Consider the following 23,917-nt stretch of genomic DNA (forward strand, 5'->3'; position numbering starts at 1 on the left):
GCGGCGATGTCAATTTGGAGTCTCGATAGCTCGCATGTTACGATTGCAGTACTTCTTTCCGGATGGTCTTGAGATTATCCATAAGTGTTCTAACGTTCCCAATTGCGAAATTAAAGTTTTCTTTCTTTGACCACAAAGAGGGTGATCCCAGAGGGTGGATCTGCAACCAAGAGAAAGTGGGCCAGCCTATTTTTAGGGAAGCTTTTCTGGCCCCTTGACACGTGGGGTGAGCAGAGGGTATCCTGGAAGACGACTGCTCAGTTACAAGTGCTACTACCCAAAGACGCCTCTGCCTTAACACAGATGTCTGATGACCTTCATGCACCTGTCACCTTGTTGCAGATTCTTGACTAGAGACTCCCAGGTTCGCAGTCCTGTCCCCGTTCCCAATTCTCCATCAAGCCACATGACTTGACAAATTTGCCCTGGTAGAAACTTGCACATGACTTTGTTTAACATGGGGATTTTGGTGCACTGTCATTTTCCACACAACCTTGATGGGTTGGTGATCAGATTTTGGTGATGTGTCAAAACGCAATGACCGGGACCACCTTGCTGCTGCAGCCTCCTTCCACCTTCACAGTTGTTGAGATGCAGTCTTCCTTCGCCTGTTCTGCTATTGAATTTTTGGAGCGCACTTGGCACACCCACTCCTCACTTTGCTCCACCTTGCCTCCATGGGCAGTCCTACCAGGAGCAAGGAGCTCCCATGCCATTACAAGGGATTGTTGAAGCACGCAAGCCTCTCCACCACATCAAGGTGGCGATCCAGGGAGGGTTTTGAAGTGTAGTCACTGTTGTAATACAGGGGGCATGCCAACTAATTTGCACTGGGCAAACTCCCACAAAAAAGCAATGTGATATCCAGATAATCTTTTTGTGATGTTGATTAAGGGATAAATATTGGCCAAGACACTGAGGATAACTTCCCTGCTCATCAACATTGTGCTATGTTTACATCCACCCAAGTAGGCAGATGGGGCTTCAGTTTAACATCGCATTTGAAAGACAACACCTATAACAGTGCAGTGCTCCCCCACTACTGCCGTGCAGTGCCAGCCTTGATTTTTGTGCTCAAGCTTAGAGTGGGACTTGCCTCTGAATCGCAAGGCTCAGGGTTCAGCTACCAACTAAGCCACGGCTAAAAATTAATTTTATTCCCAAAGTATCAAATCAATTATCCAATAGGTGTCTTCAGTACTATACACTAAATATTCATATGATTAAATAATTCTTGGCAGTACTGAACCCTAAAAATATTTGAGTTGGCACTCTTTATCTATAACTCTGGCTAATTTTAGCATTCTAAAAATATTCATGCTGGTTAGCAACTCTTTGAACCATCAGCTATTTCATGGTTGGTCATGAGATTTACAAAATCTTTAGAAGTGCAGGAATCCACAAATTGGAGTTGAGTGGGTGAGGAAAGGGGAATCTGACACTCCAATTTTTTTAATGCATCAGAGGGGGGATGGTGCACATAATCCTGGCAGTCAGTATTCATATTCACTTTTCAGGAACTAGAGGTTTTAATTTATTTATCACGTTACCAAATTCTGCTGATAAGGACGCTCCATTTGTTCCCTTATTATATCTAGGGTAAGTGCACTGCCAAACATAGGAATTTATCATATGAATGAATGGTGTAGTAGAATACCACACCAACATGGTGATGTAAATTGTTTTAAACTTGGCACCCCTCACCAATTGGGAATAAACAGTAGTTATGACCATTAATGAAAATATCTACTTGTGATGAAAAATATTTGACCTTCTGATTTGAAAATATTTTTCTTGTTGAGAATAAAAAATTAAAAATATAAAATGTATCTTTAAATACTTTAATCTTGCAATTAATATTTGTCATGTAGTAGCCAAACTGATTTGTTTTTATATTTTTGGAAATGCTTAATATTGATAAAATCAGCAACTGCATTGATCTATTTAGTTGTGCCAACATCTTTTGAGATAATTTCTTCAATTTTGTTTTTTGTTTAGGCTAAAGAAATCTTGACGAAGGAATCAAATGTGCAGGACGTGCGATGTCCCGTCACAGTCTGTGGGGATGTCCATGGGCAGTTTCATGACCTCATGGAACTTTTTAGAATTGGAGGCAAATCACCAGACACAAATTATCTTTTTATGGGAGATTATGTTGACCGAGGTTATTATTCAGTTGAAACAGTTACACTCCTTGTAGCTCTTAAGGTATCAATATTCTTTTGTTTATGATAAAGTTCTAACATTTTCTAGTCGATTCTATGAAGTCTGCCCTTCTGTAAAATATAGCAGATTTGACACTGCAAATTTTGTATTTCTGAACAATACCTTGAAATGTGTGGCATTTTGGATAATGATCTGTGGTTTCCATATTTAATTGGTTACCTCATAAGGTTATAGCATTTGTAGAACATTGCTCTAATACATGCATTGAGTTTGTGAGGTGGGGTTCTTGAGTATGTAGCAATAAAGGCAAGCTTCTGTGTTCTCATTTCAGTATGACATGGAGGTTTAGTACCTTGCATAGTATTTAAAACTCAGAAACAAGCCATTTGGCTCAACAATTCCATGCAATATTTATTTTCCAAGTGAGTTTATTAATCAGATGTTTTGTGACTATATGTTGGCACTGTCACCATAGCATGATCCTGGGATCTGTGATTCTTCACTTGGTGATTCAATTAGTCAATTTGACATTGCTTCAGGGCAGATTGTCTACCTAACCCACCCTTAAGGAAACTGAAGTTTTTTTTTCAGAAAATCAGTGCAGTTTGATTTCTATCTGATGTAATCTAAAAATTATATATAACTCGCATGCTGCCACCAATATGAAACTATTGCTTTCTGATCTTGGCTACCTTGAGAAAATATGGCAGTGTTTCTGCAGATGGTTGTTAAAACTACATCAGAGTAATTTCCTAGGACTGATGCAGGTTTAGGCCTCAGGTGTACAGGCCAAAGTACTTCTTTCGACTGCGCTTTTTGATTTTTTTTCAGGAGCTCCTTAGATCTAAAGATTTACGTTTTTTGCAAATTCGCTCCACGTCTCCATTAAAGGATATTAAAGAAGCAAGAGACACTGTATTGAGCAAGCAGCCAAGAGTCCACAAATCAATCAGTTTTTCTTAATTCACCTTCCACCTCCGCAACTTACCCCGTCGTTGTCCTCCAGTGGCTAATATTAAAGCAAACTATAGGCCTGAAAGGTTGGGCTCTACTGGACTCCCAACTACTTCCACACCTCAAAACTTTTTTTAAACACCGGTACAATGACTGCCTAAAAAAAGGCGTGTATATGACAGACACTTTTATAGAATAGGGGCGGCCAAACTTACTGAGCCTAAGAGCTGCATATGCTAATCTTCAGGCGTTCTAGAGCTGCAAGTCATGAACAAACTTTACAAAGGCTAATTACTGCTAGTAGGGGCCTTGTGGGCCTCCACCTTGGCAGTAAGTCTTTGAAAATCTGGCTGATTGTTGTTAGGGCTGTAAAAGGAGTTCAGTCAGGTGTTGTTTAGTAAGGACTGCACAATGTTTTGACTTTACAAACTTCATTATGGAGTACAGCGATTCACAGCATTATGTTGTGCTGAAAATTGAAATGAGTCGCACACTAGTTTTTTTGAGTTGAGGATATTTTGTTTCTGGAACTTGCTTCCATACTTGATTGTAGATTGCGATTTATGCATCATCTTTAGTCCCTGGTCCTCCCGGAAGTCCAGCAGTTCCATTTCTACAGCAGGTGTTTCCGTAACTAGAGGTTCGAGAATTGGACAACCATCGTTGACGACAATCATGAAAGGGTTTACAAGAAAGGCGGAGCATGATCTCAACTTCTGCAAGTCATTAAACCTGGCTCGAAAATTATCAAGCAGTCCTTGTAATTTTCTCTGTATACTTTGAGGTTGTAATTTTTTACTTCAATGTCAGGGAATGAGTTTGCCCTCCTTTTGAGATGGGGAAAGTGATTGAAACTTCTTGACAGTATGTCTTCGCAAAAGCCTTTATTCTGGAAGCTGAAAATTGTCTGAGTAAGGTCAGACATTTTATCCTTCCCCTGGACTGCCAATGTTGAGAGTTTGTAGATGTTTCATAATATCAGTAATAAACATCATCAGATCCTGCAGCCGTTCGTTATCTTCCAGCTGTGGATCGGATCTTTTTCTTTCTTCAACAAAAGCAATGATAGGCTCTTAACAGTTCCCCAAACCTATTCAAGACATTGCTGGTTGACAGCCACCTCACAATGTAATAGAAAGGGACATGGTCAGGCTTGTCTTCAAGATCCAGCTCTTCAATAAAATTTTTAAATTGCCTGTGAGTCTTCTCAATTGAGCAGATGAAATTGACAATTTCAAGGACCGTTTTCATAATGTTTTTGTACTTGAAGTATCTGCCTGTTAGATGTTCATGATGAATGATGCAGTGAATGGGGAGAAACTCCAGAACTTTGGGATCACCTTCTCTAGAGTGCAGTTAGGCCTACATTTTTCCCCACCATTGCAGATGCTCCATCCATTGCAACACTGATGAATTTATCCAGTGGTACATCGACATTTATCAACCCTCCGTCAAGTGCGTTTTTTTATGTCAACACCACGACTTGTTTCTTTTAGTGCTACTAAGTCCAGCATTCCTTCTTTCACAATTACATCCAAGGGAACATAACGAACAAATATCGCAAGTTGTGGGCTGTTTCGTATGCCTGGATTCATCAAGAGTTAAGTTGAATGCTCAGATCGTTTTGTATCTTGCTTGCAACATCAGCACTGATCTGGGAGATGCACCTCTCCGTAGTGTGGCATAAAATTGGAATTTGTCTTATTAGTTGCTGAAGCTCTCTGTTATTTGGATCTAAAACTGCCACAACTTCAGCAATGTTCTTAGCAAATTCACCATCAGAGTATGGATGCTTAGCATAAGCAATATTCCATGACAACAAAACTAGCTTCAGTTGTTGTCAGTTTCCTTACTGAATGTTGAAAGTAATGTCTGCTGGCTATTTGGGTATGTTTTTGACACACTCAACTTGTTTTGCCTTAATTCTGATTTGGGAGGATACTGAGACGGAAAGTTTTTGTGATTCAGCTCATAGTGGCGTTTCAAGTCACTGGCTTTGTAGTAAGTGAGTGATGCATTGTAGATAAGACTCGATGAATGCAAAGCCTTCCTCCCATTCTGGCTTAAAATTTGTTTTCATCTTCATACTTTTGTTTCTTACAATTTGACAGTGTAATTTTAACACTGTCAAATTGTTAACACTTAAATCTAAAGCTATTTAAATGCAACTTATGCTAATGAACTGTAAACACAATGTATATCCTGAGTGTATCATGAGGGTTTTCAGTGTTCAACGTCGAAGATCCTGCCTTGGAATTTTCTCCAAAAGCCTCTCCAACAATGACCGAACTTGCAGGGTTTCAGTCTCACCTTCCGAGATTCCTTTCCCTGGATTCCCGAGTACACTTAAACATCAAATTACAAGCACAATTTTTTAGTTCTTCAGCTGTGCCAAGCAACATACTGCCGCTCCTAAGCGGTACCTTTGCCCCAATGGCCTGAAGCACAGAGTCACCAACCTTTGGCTGCCGCCTTGGATCTTCATGGTTTCTCCTTAGCCCTCTTTGATTACTGGGATTTCTCCTGAGCCCATTTCACTTAAAGTCTGCTCCCTGCAACACTTCCTTTAATTGAAGACTGTTTCTCCTTTTCTTAACTCAACTGGGACCCGTCCCTGCTTCTGGGACACTTATTGGGACTTCTCCCTTGTCTATCTCTCTGGGACAATTCCAGAATATGGCACTCCACACCCAGACACCTGACCTGGGTTTTAGCGCCCTTCCTGCGCACAGGGCCTAAAGAACAAAAAGTAGCTGAAGTGTATATGTGCAGCCCACTCCTGTCTTCTCTGTCTCTTCACCCCACCCCTTTCTGGGTCACCCTCTTGCTCCCCCTCCCTCCCCATGTGTCTCCCATGCTGCTGCCCCAGATCCTCCAATCACAGGTTCCTTTCCTCCTGCACTTCCTGCTCCTCCAGTCATAGATTCTGCCCCTGGAGGAGCAGCAAGATGGGAATAAAGGGAACCTGTGATTGGAGGAGTCATAATTAAAGTTAGTATTGTACGGGGGTGGGGCGACCTTTCTTAAACTTTATTGCCCCCATCTTTGCTTTTTTCGCGGACGACTTGTGAATGCTTGAAGGACAAATTTGCCCTCTACTCCTGTGTGTTTTGAACCTCAGGTGGGATGTAGCAATTTAGGATGGCTAAATGCTGATAGTATTGGTGTCTAGGGGAATTAATATGCTTAATTAATGTAGGATTGAAATGAAATATGCATCTATATGAAGATCACTTTCAAACAAGTACACAGGAACTCAATATTTGCTCTCATGAATTATAGCACTCCTTTTTACTGTCAAAGATTAATTGTTGTATGTGGCTTTACTAATTTAAAGGTGATTTTGTTTCAGGTGCGTTATCGTGAGCGTATCACAATACTTAGAGGGAATCACGAAAGCAGACAAATTACACAAGTATATGGCTTCTATGATGAATGTTTAAGGAAATATGGAAATGCCAATGTGTGGAAATATTTTACAGATCTCTTTGATTATCTTCCGCTCACTGCCTTGGTTGATGGTCAGGTGAATAGCTTTTCAATGTGTTACATAACCCAGGACCAGACACTGAAGTCTATTTGTGTAATAGTGATGAAGAGCCTTTGATTAAAATTGGTAATTAAATATCTATACAAATAGAGAAAAAAAAATCAAATAAGCGTGTAGCTAATGTGATTCGCAAATGTCAACATTGAATGTTTATTTACAGTGGATGCCAAAAGATTGTTTGCAACAGTACACAGGCTCTATCCTTATCTGCTGTTCATACAATCTGTAAAAACCTTTTGTCATGATTTTGAAATTACACAAAGTTATAGATATATATGTCTATATCCAACAATTATCCCTGTTGCAGTATTAAGTTCTGAAAGCTTTAGTAATGTACATTTACAGGCTGACATGTCTTTAAAATAAATGCTGTTTCTGTTTTTTACCTTAGATTTTCTGTCTCCATGGAGGCCTTTCTCCTTCTATAGATACACTGGATCACATTCGAGCACTTGATCGCCTTCAGGAGGTTCCACATGAGGTATGCTTTCAGAATTGTTAGCAGTATTTACTTGCTGGTTATTTAATGAATATTTTGATTCTAATTTTTTCCTCTTGTATTTTCAGGGTCCAATGTGTGACTTGCTATGGTCAGATCCAGATGACCGTGGAGGTTGGGGCATTTCTCCTAGGGGTGCTGGTTACACCTTTGGTCAGGATATTTCTGAGACTTTTAACCATGCCAATGGCCTTACATTGGTCTCACGAGCTCACCAGCTGGTAATGGAGGTACAAGGCACTTTTTAATATTTTATTTCTACCTAGCGTGCACACTTGCATTAATTAAAGATGAATAACATTATGCGGTGGTAAGGAAGTGAAATATGACCCTGCAGCCACTAACATATGAAAACGCCTGTCATAATAAAAACAGCTGATCCGTCAAGCCTTCCCAACTCATAGCTGGAACATCATGACTGGACACTTCTAAAACTGCAACCGCAACCTTATTCAACTCCATCTTGAAGGCATGCAGAGAGTCAACATACACTACACAAGCTGACAGTGCACTCCAGAGGCTCACTATTCTCTGGGAAAAGAACTGCCATCTAACATCCAGTCTATTGCTACTTTTTTGTAATTCTTCCCAATTTGTTAAAAGACAATGCTGTCGAGCCCTTCTTTTACAAATCTCTATCGTGCTGCACTGTTCTACAGTAAATAGAATCATTTCTTTAAGCCCATCTGAGAAAGATTCTTTAAGCTAGAAATCATTCTCTTAGCTCTCCTCTGAACTTTTTCGAAGGCCACTATATAACCTGCCAGGTAAGGGCACCAAAACTTGGCACAGTTCTCCAGATACAGCGTAACCAATGATCGCAAATGGCTGAGTGGTGCCTGTTTGATTTGAACTGAATGGTTCCATTAATGCAACCCTATATATAACCTGTTTGCTTTAACTACATCTTTGCTGCATTGCTTGTGAATCTTTAGTGATCTATGTAACATCAAAATGATTCTGTCCTGTTATTCATTCAATAGGAGGTGATCAGCTGATAGCCCATTTCAGGCTGCCTATGAGCACATTAATAGCAATTAACTACAAAGGGTTGCAGTGCTGTGTGACCGCAGATGTTTCTACAATGTTTACAACTGACAGGAAATTCTTAGACGTCTTTCTTATGGGAGAGGAATTTTACACCATGTCTTATTATTACCTCCTTGGTACTTGCGTGTTGCTTGTTTTTATTTTGGATTTGAATTTATTTTGGAGAGGTGGGGAAAGCAAAGGAAAGTGATAGAGAATTGGGATTGAAATTTTGCAACATTGGCGATCTCTCCAGAGCAAGGAGTAACATTTCCTCCATGCTTCCTTCGGCAACTAAACACCTTAACTTATTGTCTCATTTACTGTTGATTGACCCATGCTGTGTTGCAATAACTTTTCTCCTTGTATGAAAATGCATTTTATTCTTCTGCCCCAATTGAGATGGCTGGCACTCGGCCTGGAAACAAGATGGATAAAGTCTGAGGCTTGTCATGTTGGCCGCAGCTTGGAATTAGGCAGTATCTTTAGTGTAGTGAGAAGGTTATGCTGTCTCCCTGACATGCAGAGTCCCACGGTTGCTGTGGTGGCTGTCGGTTGGGTCCCTGCCAGCAGGTGGGGGCAGAGAGCACAGAGTTGGGGAATTTTTCAGTGCCTGGGGGTCCCTTTGGGGAGGGGGTGGTTTTAATGGCAGGGTCAGGGGCCACAAGCAATGGGTTGAAGTGTGGGCAGCAGGGGGAGCATGGTGTGCAGCACAAGGTCTATATCAGTGCTAGTAATAGGGAACTGGAGTATGCAGTCAGCTACTATGGACCAATGAGGACAGACTTAGCAAGTAATCCCCCTGAGTTCAAGAAGCCCTGAGATGTTGAAATTGTCATTCATGCTTTGGATGGCAATGTAATTTGTGGTTCATGGGTTCGAGTGGAATTAGCAACAGAAATGTCACGAGTGCTCTTGCTCTCTTTTTGATTTGGAGTGCTGAGCAATGGTCGTCCACTGTATGAAGCTTGTTTCTTTAAGATGAGCTTTTTCATTTATGTACTTATAGGTTTGGTGCCAGTGGAATAAAGAGTCACTGAGCTAGAACCTTCATGTGTTCAGTGTGCTTTTTTCTGTGTTACAATAGACTATCAATTTTGTTGCAGAATATTAATAATTGAATTTCTGTTAATAGGGTTACAATTGGTGTCATGATCGCAATGTAGTAACCATCTTCAGTGCTCCAAACTACTGTTACCGTTGTGGCAATCAAGCTGCAATAATGGAACTTGATGATACCCTTAAATACTCTTTGTAAGTACTTGGAAGATTGAATATTGCATATTGCTCCTTGTTGAAGCTGTATTAAGACTAGTAATCAGTTTTTTGATGTTTTTAAAAAGATTCCTAATAAACGGTAAGCTCTGACATCATGGGAAGTTGGGTGAGAGAATTGATGATGCCTGGGTGAGAGTTGAACAAATGTAACGTTTTGAAATGAGAAAATTGAAGACCTGCCAACCCTATCAGTGATCTTCCGGTTTTAATTCTGTTAAGTCAGACCCATAACTTTTTTTTGATGAGTTCCCCAAATCATAGCATTGAGAGTGCAGGTTTGTGATTTTTACAGTGTGAAATACTTCAGTTGATCTTTTCCTGAGAGTTGTGACTCTTGCCCTTGTTCCCCATTCGCTCATTGGTGGGTGAAAAGAAGTATTTCATTGTATTTCACTTTACCCACAGTAAAGGTAAAGACTTCAGCTTTGACTCGCCCCTTTACTGACTGCTCCTCTCTAGTGGCTGCTCCCACTAGCTATGTTGATTCTGCAGCTCCATGCCCACCCAACTTCTCCCCACCATCCCCGCCAGTCCCTAGTTCTCCTTTCTTCCTGAACCCCAATCTTCCAACTTAAGTGGGATATTTCTCAGTACTTGGATCAGCGGCACTTTTAACTTAACCGCCTGCATGACCAGAAGTTGTTGTTTGTGTTAGTTTTAAGAGTACATCTACTTGCATGTATATTTAGCTATTGCTTTTAGGGTGGAAGGAATAAGGCATGTTTGTTTACTGTGTTTCCTCGTTTTTCAACTTAATTCCAACTGTCAGAATGCCACGTGACCAGATTTGTTTGCTATTCATGGCCAGTCACACAAGCATTTGCATCAGTGTCCTTGAGTAGAATTTATGTGACAATTGATTTTAAATTGTGCTTTCAGATTACATATTTGAACAATAAAATGTTTGTTTTTCCCACTTCAATAGCCTGCAGTTTGATCCAGCGCCTCGCAGAGGTGAACCACATGTTACCCGCCGCACCCCAGATTACTTCCTGTAAAATCTTTTATGTACAGTATTGCCATGAATTAAAAGTTGGCCTGACAAAATTGGAAGAGCAACAGTAACTTACAAGAAAGAGTCTCGAACATTCAGAAACCCGCTGTCTTCACGGACCAAAAGACGTGCCATAATAAATACAAGCCTCAGTCTGCAAATATCACATTGTTCTTTTTGAGCACCAGTTCATCAATGCATGCTGATGTGTGAAAGTTATGGGTTGAGAGCCATGGTTTGAGCCTAGACCTGTTTGTAGTTACTTTTGCTTTTTTCCAGAGATTGCAGCGATAAAGATGTAAACATTAAAACCTGCACCTCGTGATAATTTTTCATTTAGCTATAGCGTTACTAAGCATGACTTGTAGATAAAAAATAGCAGTAAACAATCAATGGAGCTTAAAAGAACATTTGAAAGTACAAAGGCCTCTTTATTTGTGAGAGTACTGAAATCTTGTTTCAGGGAATACTGTTTAATTTAATTCTGTCTCTACTGTTTTTCCACTTACTTTGTCATAATATCCATATCTGATTAGTTGTATGGAACAAATCATTCTTTTCTCTTTACAGAATTGTGGCAGAGCTCCGCTACTTGCTGTTTTTCATAATAAACTTGTGACCTAAGAATTGAAATATTTCAGATTTTAATTGTATGTGGGATCGAAGACATAATGCCTTTATGTAAAATGCTACACTAACACATTTGAGTTTATAAAAGTGTATGTGTATTGAAGGCTCCAGGTTAAAATAAAGACTGAAATTACTCCTACAGGGTATGTTTGTGCATTTGAGAGCAGGCTAACCAGGCCCATTTGCATCTCTTCAGTTTCCCAATGAAACATGATTGTAGTTTAGGATGAAAATGCATAACATGGCACATAAGTATCCAATGTAAAGTTATGTAAGTTCACTGTCCGTTGACTACTGTATATGCTCTTGCACGTGTTGTAATTAGATTTGAAGCACCAAGACCACAGTCAGTATTATAGTTCCTCATGGTTTCCAAAAGCGAATCTTTTATCAAATAATTTTTTGGTGGTAATTTATCAAAAGGATTGTAGCCCTGACTTCCAAAGACAGAATATTCAATTCTTATTTTAAATTAAGTTAATTCCAGCACAATGCAATCTCAACAAAAATACGCAAATAAAAATGTTTGCCTCTGCCTGTTTTGGGTAGTTATGCCAGGTTTTTCTTTTCCTGGGGCTTTGTTCATAACTGTATTCTAGTTAGGCAGAACAAGGCTTTTTTTTTGCTTTGGCAGGTAATTCATTTATTCGTGGGACCATGGAATTTTGGTTAAGTTGCCATATCCTACAATGCTGTCTTTCTGGAGGTTTTATTAGTCGCTGGCCCAATATTTGGTTTTATTCTTCACGTGTGTGTTGTGTGTGTGCACACGCCAGCCATTCTCTGCACGTACGCATTCTCTTGTGTGCGCATGTCTGTCTCGCACAGAAATTTTGGTGGATAAATATGTAAGGGGAAGCTAGGAAACACATGGGGAAAAGGAATAGAAAGTTATGCTGATAGACCAGTGGCCTCTTTTTGTACATTTTATGTAAATCACTGTGTTTAACTGAGTTGCAAGATCAGAATTGATGGCTGCTTTGTGCTGTTAACTTTCAAATGGAACAGCAATTGGGACACTGATGATGACCTCAGCATCTGTGGATCACTGAGGGTGAAATTGGCCAGCACAAATTATGTTTGGGCTCAGTTCTGATGGAATAGCTCAATTCTACATGAATACATGAGGAATGAATTCTTTGTAGACCACTAAATCCATCAGTTCATTTTCTGAGTAAGAAGAAAAAATAAACCGGAGAACAAGGAAGTAAGTTTTACTGCATGAATGAATAATAGTAAAATTACTAGTTGAATGTAAGATGAAATCAAGCTTTCCTTTGATCAGGCTGCATAATTCATACATTCTTCAGTTCTAGTAACTGAATGGTGTGCCTACAAACTTGTATTCTAGAAATATAGCCAACTTGAGTAGTTTTAATTAAAGATGGGAAGATTGGTTGAAGTATTTGACATGTCCTGGTGTCCTTCAAAGATCAGATCTTTGATTTGTTATTTACTGTACAGCTTAATATATGGTTTATTTTATATAACAGCAACAGAAATTACTCAAGTTTAGATGGTCCTGGAGGCATGTAATTGTACTAGGCCACTATGTTGACTAGCCTCATTTTCTCCAGTGTAAGCATATAAATACTGTCTTACCCACAAAGTGGCACTGGAGATATAAAATAGACCAGTTGAAGGAACAGTACTCAAATATTCTGCTAATATAAGGATGTCATACCTGGACCAGCTTTGATCTTAATATTGAATATTAAGGGATGGCAGAACCATTTTCATTTATTAATATTAGGCACAGGATGGTTTGTAATAAGTTGATAGGTGCAAAGACCAGAACATCATTTGAGTGTGAATGTTGAAAAGAAACCATTATGTTCCCAGGTTGGACTAAGTAATGTTCCAACAGATGGTTGTGAATTCTATCCTGTAATTATGACCTTTGATAACCTCAACTGTCTTTCGCAATTCTGGACTTGGTTTATTTTACTGTCACTGGTTGGACGTAAGCAGAAAACAGTCTTGTCTTTGATCAGGCCATGTCATTCATACATTCTTCAGTTCTTGTGACTGAATGGCGCACCCACAAACTTGTATTCTGGAAGCTTAGCCAACTCCATTCGTGATACATTCCAGTTATTATGTAGTTGTGTATTAAAAATAGACTATGAACTCCTCTACATGTGAAGGAACATGATTATAAAGGTCAAATGACCTAACCAGCCCTTCAACCAGGAATTGTGCATTATGTCATTACTGCAAATTTTCATGACTAAGCTTTACCAGAATTCCAGAAATGTTATGTTAGTTGCTTTTCAACATGGTGGCCATCCTTTTTACAGCATTTGGTCAGTGATAATTTGCAGTTTTCATTTCTGTGGAACTATATAACTGAAATTTGAACAAATAAAAAAAAGTAGACAAAGTTCTTGTGTGTGCATATTGTAATCTGGTAGGCTAGATACCACACATTGTTGTGAATGCAACTAAACTGACATGAAAGATTGGTTTTACTATTAATGGAAATATCTCTGGCTAGGCCTACCTGAGTATGAAAATGACTCCTGGTGAATTGAAGGATGGAGGAGAGTGATTAAATGCATCTTATTTGCCAAGATTAATTGAGCAGGAAGAATCCTTGATGAGGCAGCCACCTGAAAGCTTTCTTAATTGTCACCATTTTCATTGCAGGAAATTCTACAGTTCCATTGAGGGTGGAAATTATAAACTTATTTTCTAATCCTTTGTTCAATCCTGCACCTGAATCCATGATATCAAACCAACAATTGTATAATCTTATACATTGGTATTTAGAAGTGATAATCCAGGACAAATAACAGTCACAACTGCGGATTAATTAAGGAAGGCCAGCAGGAATTTGCTAAAGGCAAACTTGATTGAATCTATTAATGGAGTAGTGAGGGTTGATGAGGGTAATGCAATTGATGTGTACGTGGATTTCCAAAAGTGTTTCATAAAGTTCCACATAATAGGTTTGTCAACAAAGTTGTAGCTCATTAAGTAAAAGAGACAGGTATAGAGTGGGATTCCCCACGGTCAGTATTGGCCCACTGCTTTTAGTGATAAATATTAATAACCTAGACTTGGATTTAAAGGGCATAATTTCAAAATTTGCAGAAGACAAAATTGGAAATACTGTGAATTGTGAGAAGGATAGTGATAGACTTCAAGACATAGGCTGGTGGAATGGGTGGGCACGTGCCAGATGAAATTTGTGAAGAAGTGTGAACTGATACATTTTGGTAGGAAGAATGAGGAGAGAGGGTGTAAAATAAAGGGTGCAATTCTAAAAAGGTTACCGGAAAAGAGACCTGTGGGTATTTGTGCTGTAAATTGTTGGAAGGCGGTAAGGCAGTTGAGAAAATTGTTAAAAAGACAAAGGGTACAAAGGCAAGGAATTCCTGATGAACCTTTGTAAAACATTGGTTAGGCCTCAACTGAAGTATTGTGTCCAATTCTGGGCACTGCATTTGCTACAACTGTACAGGGTGTTGGTGAGCACACTCGAGTACTGTGTAAAGTTTTGGACTCCAAAAATGAAATGTGCTGCCTAAGAATATAATGGGAGCAGATTCAATCGTGACTTTTAAAAGGGGTTTGACTAAACACCTGAAGGGTGGTGGGTGGATGTAGTTTGGCGGTGGGATTTGTTGAGTGGACCAAATAGCAGCCTCCCATTCTATGAATCTGAATAAAAATCCTGAATAAAGTTATGCTTGCATACTATCCAGGTATGCATTCACCAGATGTATCTAGAAGAAATTCAACAGCCCAACCAAGAGGGGAAAAATTTTGTCTACCAACATATCAAGAACTCCTGAATCCTTGTAGTAGTAAACTGGTTTGGTGGCATTCTCTCTCTCTCTCTCTTCCGCCGCGCCCCCCCCCCCCCATACACCTCATATTCTATATATATGTTACATATATGAATAATCTGAAGGTAAGGTAGCAGAATATATCAAATATGCTTGGCTCTAAGAGTACATACCTGACAAAGATTATTTGAACAGCAACAACAGAATGAAATTAATAAGGCTTACATGCTTCTAAAAAGCATTAGCCAATCACTGACCTTTAAGCTTAACTAATTCAACTAAATGTATGATGGTAATGCTGCTCAAGATTATGTTGGTACTTCCAGTAGACTGGTTGCAAGCTATTGGAATCTCCAATTAGCCATCAATCATTGAGGTTTTTGTTTGGTTTGTATATGCTAAATGAGAAGTACTATATTTGATCTAGTTTCAATTCCCAGGGATCTTTGCAAACTCTTGTAGCTTTTATTAAGGCGTGGAGACCAAGTATAGTTCTCAGGTGAAGGGGATTAAGAGGATGGGTGTAATTATGATTAGAAGATGCATTATCACTTTTTTATTTGCATTCATATAAATTCAAATGATCACCTTTAAAATGATAACTCCTGATGTAAACTCATGCTGTAATAAAACCCTTTTACCAGTGGTGCCACTGCAGAATCACAATTGCCAAAAGGTGAGCGGTTGCATTATAAACATGTGTAGCAACTTAAATAATAGAAAAGAGAAGCATGTGCAGAAGTATTTTTTTATGAATAGATTGAGCTTATGGTATCACCCATAGGTTACAATTCCCTGACAGTTAACTGGTCAAGCCATAGCTAAGACAAGCAAGAAACAACTTCCATCAGTCAATTAATATATTCAGATCCTTGTACCCCAGGGAATCCTGAGATATATCTGAATCAATCTGGGAGAAAGTAAGGTATTTTGTCTTTTTAATGACTGCCCTTTTAAGTCAAGTCACAGTATGCAAGGGGTTTAAACAACTGCAGTTCAGCCTCAGAAATCTCCGGGTGACATACATCAGTGAGATTGTAACCCATGAAAATACATACTTAATAAGACAAAGAGATCATGGATATAACAACTTTGGTGATCAAGTTCAAAACTAGGGGCCATAAATACAAGGTAGTCAAGAATAATCCAATAAGGAATTCCTGAGGAACCTCTTTTCCCAGGGAGTGGTTAGAATGTAGAACTCCTTCAACTTCTCTGGCAGTGAATAGTAGGTAAATAGCATAAATTCATTTAAGAGGATGCTAGATAAGTGTGAAAATGAAGAGGGGTGGGAGAAGGCTCTTAGGGAGCATAAACACAGCACAGACCAAATGGGCTATTTCTGTATTGTAAATTCTATGTAACCTGTATAAAAATCTTGTACCATGCTTATTGATATTGTTGCTTGTTTCATCAGTTACCTAGCTACCTTTGGAAAAGCAAATTCAAATTATGGTGAGGACACATTGGGCCGGATTTTCAATATGGAGTTGGTAACCTGACAACCTGGACGATGTCTGGGTCCCGACCCTGCTTCCAGGCTGCATTGCTCTCACAACCCGATTTTTTCAATGTACAAACGTATGAACATACAAATTAGGAGCATGAGTAGGCCACTCAGCCCCTTGAGCCTGCTCCATCATTCAATAAGATCGTGGCTGATCTGATTGTAACCTTGACTCCACATTCCCAACTGCCCCTGATAACCTTTCACTCCCTTGCTTATCAAGAATCTATCTAGTTCTGCCTTAAAAATATTCAAAGACTCTGCTTCCACCGCCTTTTCAGGAAGAGAGTTCCAGAGACACTTGACCCTCAGAGAAAAATATTCTCCTCGTCCTTGTCTTAAATGGGTGACCCCTTATTTTTAAACAGTGACCCCTAGTTCTAGATTCTCCCATAAGGCTATGGAGCAAGTGCTGGTAAGTGGGATTAGGTAGGTAGGTCAGGTGTTTCTCACGTGTCAGTGCAGACTCGATGGGCTGAAGGGCCTCTTCTGCTCTGTGATAAGAGGAAACATCCTTTCCACATTCACCCTGTCAGTATCCCTCAGGATCTTGTATGTTTCAATCAAGTTGCCTCTTACTCTTCTAAATAGATACAAGCTTAGCTTGTCCAACCTTTCCTCATGAGACAACCCTCCCATTCCAGTTATTAGTTTAGTAAACCTCTGAACTGCTTCCAACACATTCATGTCCTTCCCTAAATAAGGAGGCCAAACGGTACACAGTACTCCGGATGTGGTCTCATTAATACCCTGTATAACTGAAGCATAGCTTCCCTATTTTTATTTTCAATTCCCCTCACAATAAACAACATTCTATTAGCTTTCCTGCTGTACCTGCATACTAACCTTTTCCGATTCATACATTAGGACAGCCGGATCCCTCTGCATCTAAGAGCTCTACAATCTTTCACCATTTAGATAATTTTTTTATTCTTCCTGCCAAAATGGATAATTCCACATTTTCCCACAGTATACTCTATTTGCCAGATCTTTGCCCACTCACTTAACCTATCTATATCCCTTTGCAGCCTCCTTATGTCCTCTTCACAACTTACTTTCTTACTTATCTTTGTGTCAACAGCAAATTTAGCAACCATGCCTTCAGTCCCTTCATCCAAGTCATTTATATAAATTGTTAAAAGTTGAGGTCCCAACACTGATCCCTGTGGCACACCATCTTGTCAACCAGAAAATGACCCATTTATGCCTACTCTCTCTTTCTTGTTAGCTAGCTAATCTTCTATCCATGCCAATATGTTACCCCTTACACCATGAACGCATGTCCTGTAATATGTGGGAAGTCTCAGACCCCACTACTGTCCTAGATGTCCACATGCAGGAAGTGTCACCAGCTGCAGACCCTAGAGCTCTGGATTCTGGAGTTCCAGCTGTGGGTGGAGTCACTGTGGCACATCTACGAGGCTGAGAGCTATGTGGATGGCAAGTTCAGAGAGGTGGTCACACCACAGCTTAGGAGCCTGTTGGCAGAAAGGGAATGGGTGACTACCAGGCAGTCCAAGAGAACTAGGAAGGTAGTGCATGAGTCCCCTGGTAGTGCACGAATCCCACTCACCAATCGGTTTTCCATTTTGGATACTGGTGAAGGTGTTGGTTCCTTGGAGGGGTGCCACAAACTTGGCTCTGACTGCACCATAGGCACCTCTGCTGTACAAGAGGGGAGGAAGAGGAGAAGAGCAGTAGTGATAGGGGATTCGTTAGGAGACTAGATAGGTGTTTCTGTGGCTGTAGACATGACTCCAGGATGGTATGTTGCTTCCCCGGTGCCAGGGTCAAGGATGTCATGGAGTAGTTGCAGGACATTCTTCTGGGGAGGTGATCAGCCAGAGGTCATGATCCACGTTGGTACCAATGACTTAGGTAGGAAAGGGGATGAAGTCCTGAAAGCAAATTTCAGGGAGCTAGGAAGGAGATGGAAAAGCAGGATCTCTAAAGCAGCAATCTCAGGATTACTCCCAACCCCACGTGCAAGTGAGTATAGAAATAGGAGAACTACTAAATGTGTGGCTGGAAAGCTAGTGAAGGAGAGAGGGCATCTGGTTTCTGAGGCATTGGGATCGGTTCTGGGGAAGGTAGGACCTGTATAAGCTGGATGGTCGACGCCTGAACAAGACTGGGATGAATATCCTCACAGGGAGATTTGCTAGTGCTGTTGGCTAGGGTTTAAACTTGATTGGCAAGGGGCTGGGAACCTGAGGGCAAATTCAGAGCAGGGAAGGGGAGTTGGAAAATTAATGAGTGACACTGAAAGACAGAAGCACAGGTTAAAAAGTGTACAGCACAGGAATTTGCCAGTGTTAAAAGGTTTATATGTAAATGCTAGGAGTATAGCAAATAAAGCCAATGAGCTGAGAGCACAGATAGGTACATGGCAGCATGATGTCATCGCTATAATGGAAACTAGGCTTAAAGAGGGGCAAAAATGGCAGCTCAATATTCTTGGATGTAGAGATTTTAGGCAGGATAGAGAGAGGAATAAAAAAAGGTGGGGGAGAAAACACTATTCATTAAAGAAACAATTACAGCTGCGAGGAGGGATGATATACTAAATGGAGCATCAAATTTCCCCCACTCTACCATTACCATCAAGCCAGGGGATGAACCCTGGTTCAACGATGAATGCAGGAGGGCATGCCAGGAGCAGCACCAGGCATACCTAAAAATGAAGTGCCAACCTGGTGAAGCTATACCACAGGACTACTTGCATGCCCAACAGCATAAGCAGCAAGCGATAGACAGTGCTATGCGATCACACAACCAACAGATCAGATCTAAGCTCTGCAGTCCTGCCACAACCAGTCGTGAATGGTGGTGGACAATTAAACAACTCACTGGAGGAGGAGGCTCCACAAATATCCCCATCCTCAATGATGAGGGAGCCCAGCACATCAATGCAAAAGATAAGGTTGAAGCATTTGCCAGAAGTGCCGAGTGGATGATCCTCCTAAGGTCCCCAGCATCACAGATGCCAGTCTTCAGCCAATTTGATTCACTCCATGTGATATCAAGAAATGGATGAAGGCACTGGATAGGGCAAAGGCTATGGGGCCTGACAATATTCCGGCAATAGTACTGAAGACTTGTGCTCCAGAACTTGCCGTGTCCCTAGCCAAGCTGTTCCAGTACAGCTACACCACTGGCATCTACCCAGCTATGTGGAAAATTGCCCAGGTATGTCCTGTACACAAAAAGCAGGACAAATCCAACCCAACCAAATCCACACCATCAGTCTACTCTCCATCATCAGTAAAGTAACAGAAGGAATCATCAACAGTGCTATCAAGCGGCACTTGCTTAGCAATAACCTGCTCACTGACGCCCAGTTTGGGTTCCACCAGTGCCACTCAGCTCCTGACCTCATTACAGCCTTGGATCAAACATGGACAAAAAAAGCCGACCGCCTGAGGTGAGGTGAGAGTGACTGCCCTTGACGTCAAGGCCGAATTTGACCAAGCGTGGCATCAAGAAGCCCTAGCAAAACGGGGATAAATGGGAATCAGAAAAAACTCTCTGCTGGTTGGAGTCATACCTAGCATAAAGGAAAATGATTGTGGTTGTTGGAGGTCAGTCAACTCAGCTCCAGGGCATCATTGCAGGAGTTCCTCAGAGTAGTGTCCTAGACCCAACCATCTTCAGCTGCTTCATTAATGACCTTCCTTTCATAAGGTCAGAAGTGAGGATGATCGCTGATGATTGCACAATGTTCAGCACCATTCGCAACACCTCAGATACTGAAGCAGTCCAAGTTCAAATGCAGCAAGATCTGAACAATATCCAGGCTTGGGCTGACAAGCAGCAAGTAACATTTGTGCCACACAAGTCCCAGGTAATGATCATCTCCAACAAGAGAGAATCTAACTGGTGCCATTTGATATTTAATGGCATTACCATCACTGAATCCCCCATTATCAACATCCTGGGGGTTACCATTGACCGGAAACTGAACTGGACTAGCCACATAAATACTGTGGCTACAAGAGCAGGTCAGAGGCTAGGAATCCTGCGACGAGTAACTCACCTTCTGACTCTCCAAAGCCTGTCCACCATCTACAAGGCACAAGTTAGGAATGTGATGGAATACTCTCCACTTGCCTGGATGAGTGCAGCTTCTACAACATTGAAGAAGCTTGACACCGTCTAGGACAAAGCAGCCCACTTGATTGGCACCACATCCACAAACATTCACTTCTTCCACCACCTAAGCATAGTAGCTGCAGTGTGTACCATCTACAAGGTGCACTGCAGGAATTCACCAAGGCTCCTTAGACAGCACCTTCCAAACCCATGACCACTACCATCTAGAAGGACAAGGGCAGCAGATAAATGGCAATACCACCACCTGGAAGTTCCCCTCCAAGTCACTCACCATCCTGACTTGGAAATATAGCTGTTCCTTCACTGTCGCTGGGCCAAAATCCTGGAACTCCCTCCCTAACAGCACTGTGGGTGTACCTACACCACAGGGGCTGCAGTGTTTCAAGAAGGCAGCTCACCACCACCTTCTCAAGGACAAATAGGGATGAACAATAAATGCTGGCCTAGCCAGCGAAGACCACATCCTGTGAATGAATAAAAAATAAATAAGGCCATATGGATTGACCTCAGAAATAAAGAAGGGGCAGCCACATTGCTAGGAGTGTACTATAGACCCCCAAATAGTGGAAGGGATTTAGAAGAGCAAATATGTAGGAAAATGTCCGAGTGCAAAAACAATAGGGCAGTAATAGTTGGAGACTTCAACTACCCTAATATCAATTGGGATATGAACAGTGTGAAGGGCACAGAGGGCACAAAATTCTTGAACTGCATTCAAGTGAACCTTTTTCAGCTGGTAAGCCCAATGAGAGATTTAGTCTTAGGAAATGAAGCTGAGCAAGTGGATGAAGTAGCCTTGGGTGACCATTTTGGAGATCATGATGCTAAATCTAACTGTATTATGGTCACTACGGAAAAGGACAAAAATTGAACTGGAGTAAAGTTCTGAATTTTGGAAAGACAAATTTTACAAAGCTGAGAGGTGAACAGGCAAAAGAGGATTGGATGCAGCTACTAGAAGGGAAAGCTGTATCAAATTAGTGGAAGGTATTCAAAAGTGAGATTCTACAGACTCAATGTAGACATGTCCCCACAAAGAAAAAGGGTGGTACTACCAAATCTCGAGCCCCCTGGTTATCCAGTAGCATACAGGGTAAAATAAAGCAGAAAAAGAAAGCTTACAACAGTCACAAAAAGCTTAATACTGTAGAAAGCCTAGAGGAGTACAGAAATGGGGGTAAAGTAAAAAAGGCAATTAAGAAACAAAGGGAGGATACAAAAAAATATTGGCAAGTAAAATCAAGGAAAACACAAAGATGTTAAACCAGTACATTAAGAGCAAGAGAATATCTAAGGAAATGGTATAAGGCCTAACAGAGGTGTATATGATATCTTCTGCATCAACACACAAGTTGTGGGCAGGGTTCTCAATGAGTACTTTGTCTCTGGCTTCACTAAGGAGAAGGATGATGCAGATATTTTAGTTAAAGAGTGTGAAATATTAGATACAATAAGCATAATGAGAGAGGAAGTATTGGAGGAACTGACATCCAGGGCTAGATGGATTGTATCCCAGGTTGTTAAAGGAAACTAGGGAGGAAATAACGGATGCTCTGAGGATCATTTTCCAATCTTCACTAGATAAATGCGAGGTACCAGAGGATTGGAGGTCTGCGAACATTGTACCAATGTTTTAAAAATGGGGGAAGGATAGGTTGGTCATTCTGATTTAGATGGTGGGCAAATTATTGGAATCAATTTTGAGAGACAGGATAAACTGTCCCTTAGAAAGGCATGGGTTGATCAGGGATAGTCAGCAAAGTTCTGTTAGGGCAAGATCGTGTCTTACTAACTTAATAGAATTTTTTGAGGAAGTAACAAGGAGGATTAATGAGGATAGTACAGTGGATGTTGCCCTACATGGATTTTAGTAAGGCATTTGACAAAGTCCCACATGGCAGACTGGTCAGAAAAGTGAGATCACATGCGATACAAGGGAAGGTGGTGAGTTGGATCCAAAATTGGCTCAGCAACAGGGAACAAAGGTCAATGGATGTTTTTGTGAATGGAAAGTGGTTTCCAGTGGTGTTCCACAGGGCACAGTGTCGGGGTCCTTGCTGTTTGTTGTATATATTAATGATTTGGGAGGCATGATTGGAAAATTTGTCGATGATGCAAAAATTGTCCATGCAGTTGATAGTGGAGAGGATAGCTGTTGTCTCCAGAAAGATATCAATGGTTTGCTTGAGTGGGCGGAAAAATGGCAAATGGAATTCTATCCAGAAAAGTGTGAGGTAATGCATTTGGGGAGGGCAAACAAAGCAAGAGAATACTCAATAAAAGGGAGGATTTTGAGAGGGTTGAGGAAGTGAGAGACCTTGGAGTGCATGTCCACAGGTCCCTGAAGGTGGCAGAGCAGGTGGATAAGCTGGTAAAGAAAGCATATGGAATGCTTTCCTTTATTGGATGAGGTATTGAATACAAAAGCAAGTAAGTAATGATGGAACTGTATAAAATGCTGGTTAGGCCACAGCTGGAATTTTGTGTATACGTTTGGTCACCACTTTATATATAGGACATAATTGCTTTGGAGAGAGTGCAGAGGAGGTTTACAATAATTTTGCTGGGGCTGGAAAATTGCAGCTATCAGGAAAGATTGGATACACTAGGGTTGTTTTCCTTAGAACAGAGGAGGCTGAGCGGTGACCTAATTGAGGTGTACAATTGAGGCCTAGATGGGATAGATAGGAAAACTCTGTTTTCCCTAGCTGAGGGATCAATTACCAAGGGCATATATTTAAGGTGATTGGTAGAAGGATTAGAGGGTACATGAGGAAAAACTTTTTCACCCAGAGGGTGTAGTGTTCTATGGTTCTATGGTTCTAGGGTGGTGGGCTTCTGGAATTCACTGCCTAAGTAGGTGGTTGAGGCTGAAAAGCTCAACTTATTTAAAAGGTACCTGGATCTGCACCTCAAGTACTGTAACCTGCAAGGCTATGGACCAGGTGCTGGAAAGTGGAATTAACTGTAACTTTTCTATGGTTCTACGAGCTTTTATTTTCTGCAGTGACCTTTGATGTGACACCATATCAAATGCCTTCTGGAAATATAAGTATAGTGCAACCATTGGTTCCCCTTTATCCACAGCACATGTTACTTCTTCAAAAGTAAATGGCTCATTGGCCAGGAGGCAAGCTTGGCATCCAATTTGAGGCACTGAGAGTACCCAGAAGGTGGGAGATGCCTGCCTGGCACCAGAGCCAAAGATAGATGACAACCTGGTTGGGAGCTGCCTCTGCCTTACCAATTTGAGCAGGCAGCTCCTGGAAAGGTTATGGAGGTTAAACGAGGTGGATGCATAACAGGGTAAGGACCAACGCTTGTGCCAGCACTAGTTGACCCAACAGATATCTCTTAAAAACAACTCCAAAGAAATTTATTTGGGTCACTTGGCAAACCCGTC

General features: G+C 40.9%; 1 protein-coding gene across 1 annotated transcript in view; it reads left to right on the plus strand.

Moving 5' to 3' along the window:
* The window catches only part of LOC144685927 (serine/threonine-protein phosphatase 2A catalytic subunit alpha isoform), a 30,485-nt gene extending 19,246 nt beyond the window's left edge, over positions 1 to 11,239 (plus strand). Inside the window, exons 2-7 of the mRNA XM_078550954.1 lie at positions 1,999 to 2,208; positions 6,473 to 6,646; positions 7,062 to 7,151; positions 7,238 to 7,399; positions 9,334 to 9,452; positions 10,402 to 11,239. Of these exons, the coding sequence (XP_078407080.1) occupies positions 1,999 to 2,208; positions 6,473 to 6,646; positions 7,062 to 7,151; positions 7,238 to 7,399; positions 9,334 to 9,452; positions 10,402 to 10,474 (828 nt within the window). The 3' untranslated portion in view covers positions 10,475 to 11,239. The remainder of the gene's footprint in view (positions 1 to 1,998; positions 2,209 to 6,472; positions 6,647 to 7,061; positions 7,152 to 7,237; positions 7,400 to 9,333; positions 9,453 to 10,401) is intronic.
* Positions 11,240 to 23,917: the final 12,678 nt, after the last annotated feature.

Source organism: Cetorhinus maximus, chromosome 10 (assembly GCF_964194155.1).
Source record: "Cetorhinus maximus chromosome 10, sCetMax3.hap1.1, whole genome shotgun sequence".
Taxonomy (NCBI): Eukaryota; Metazoa; Chordata; class Chondrichthyes; order Lamniformes; family Cetorhinidae; genus Cetorhinus; species Cetorhinus maximus.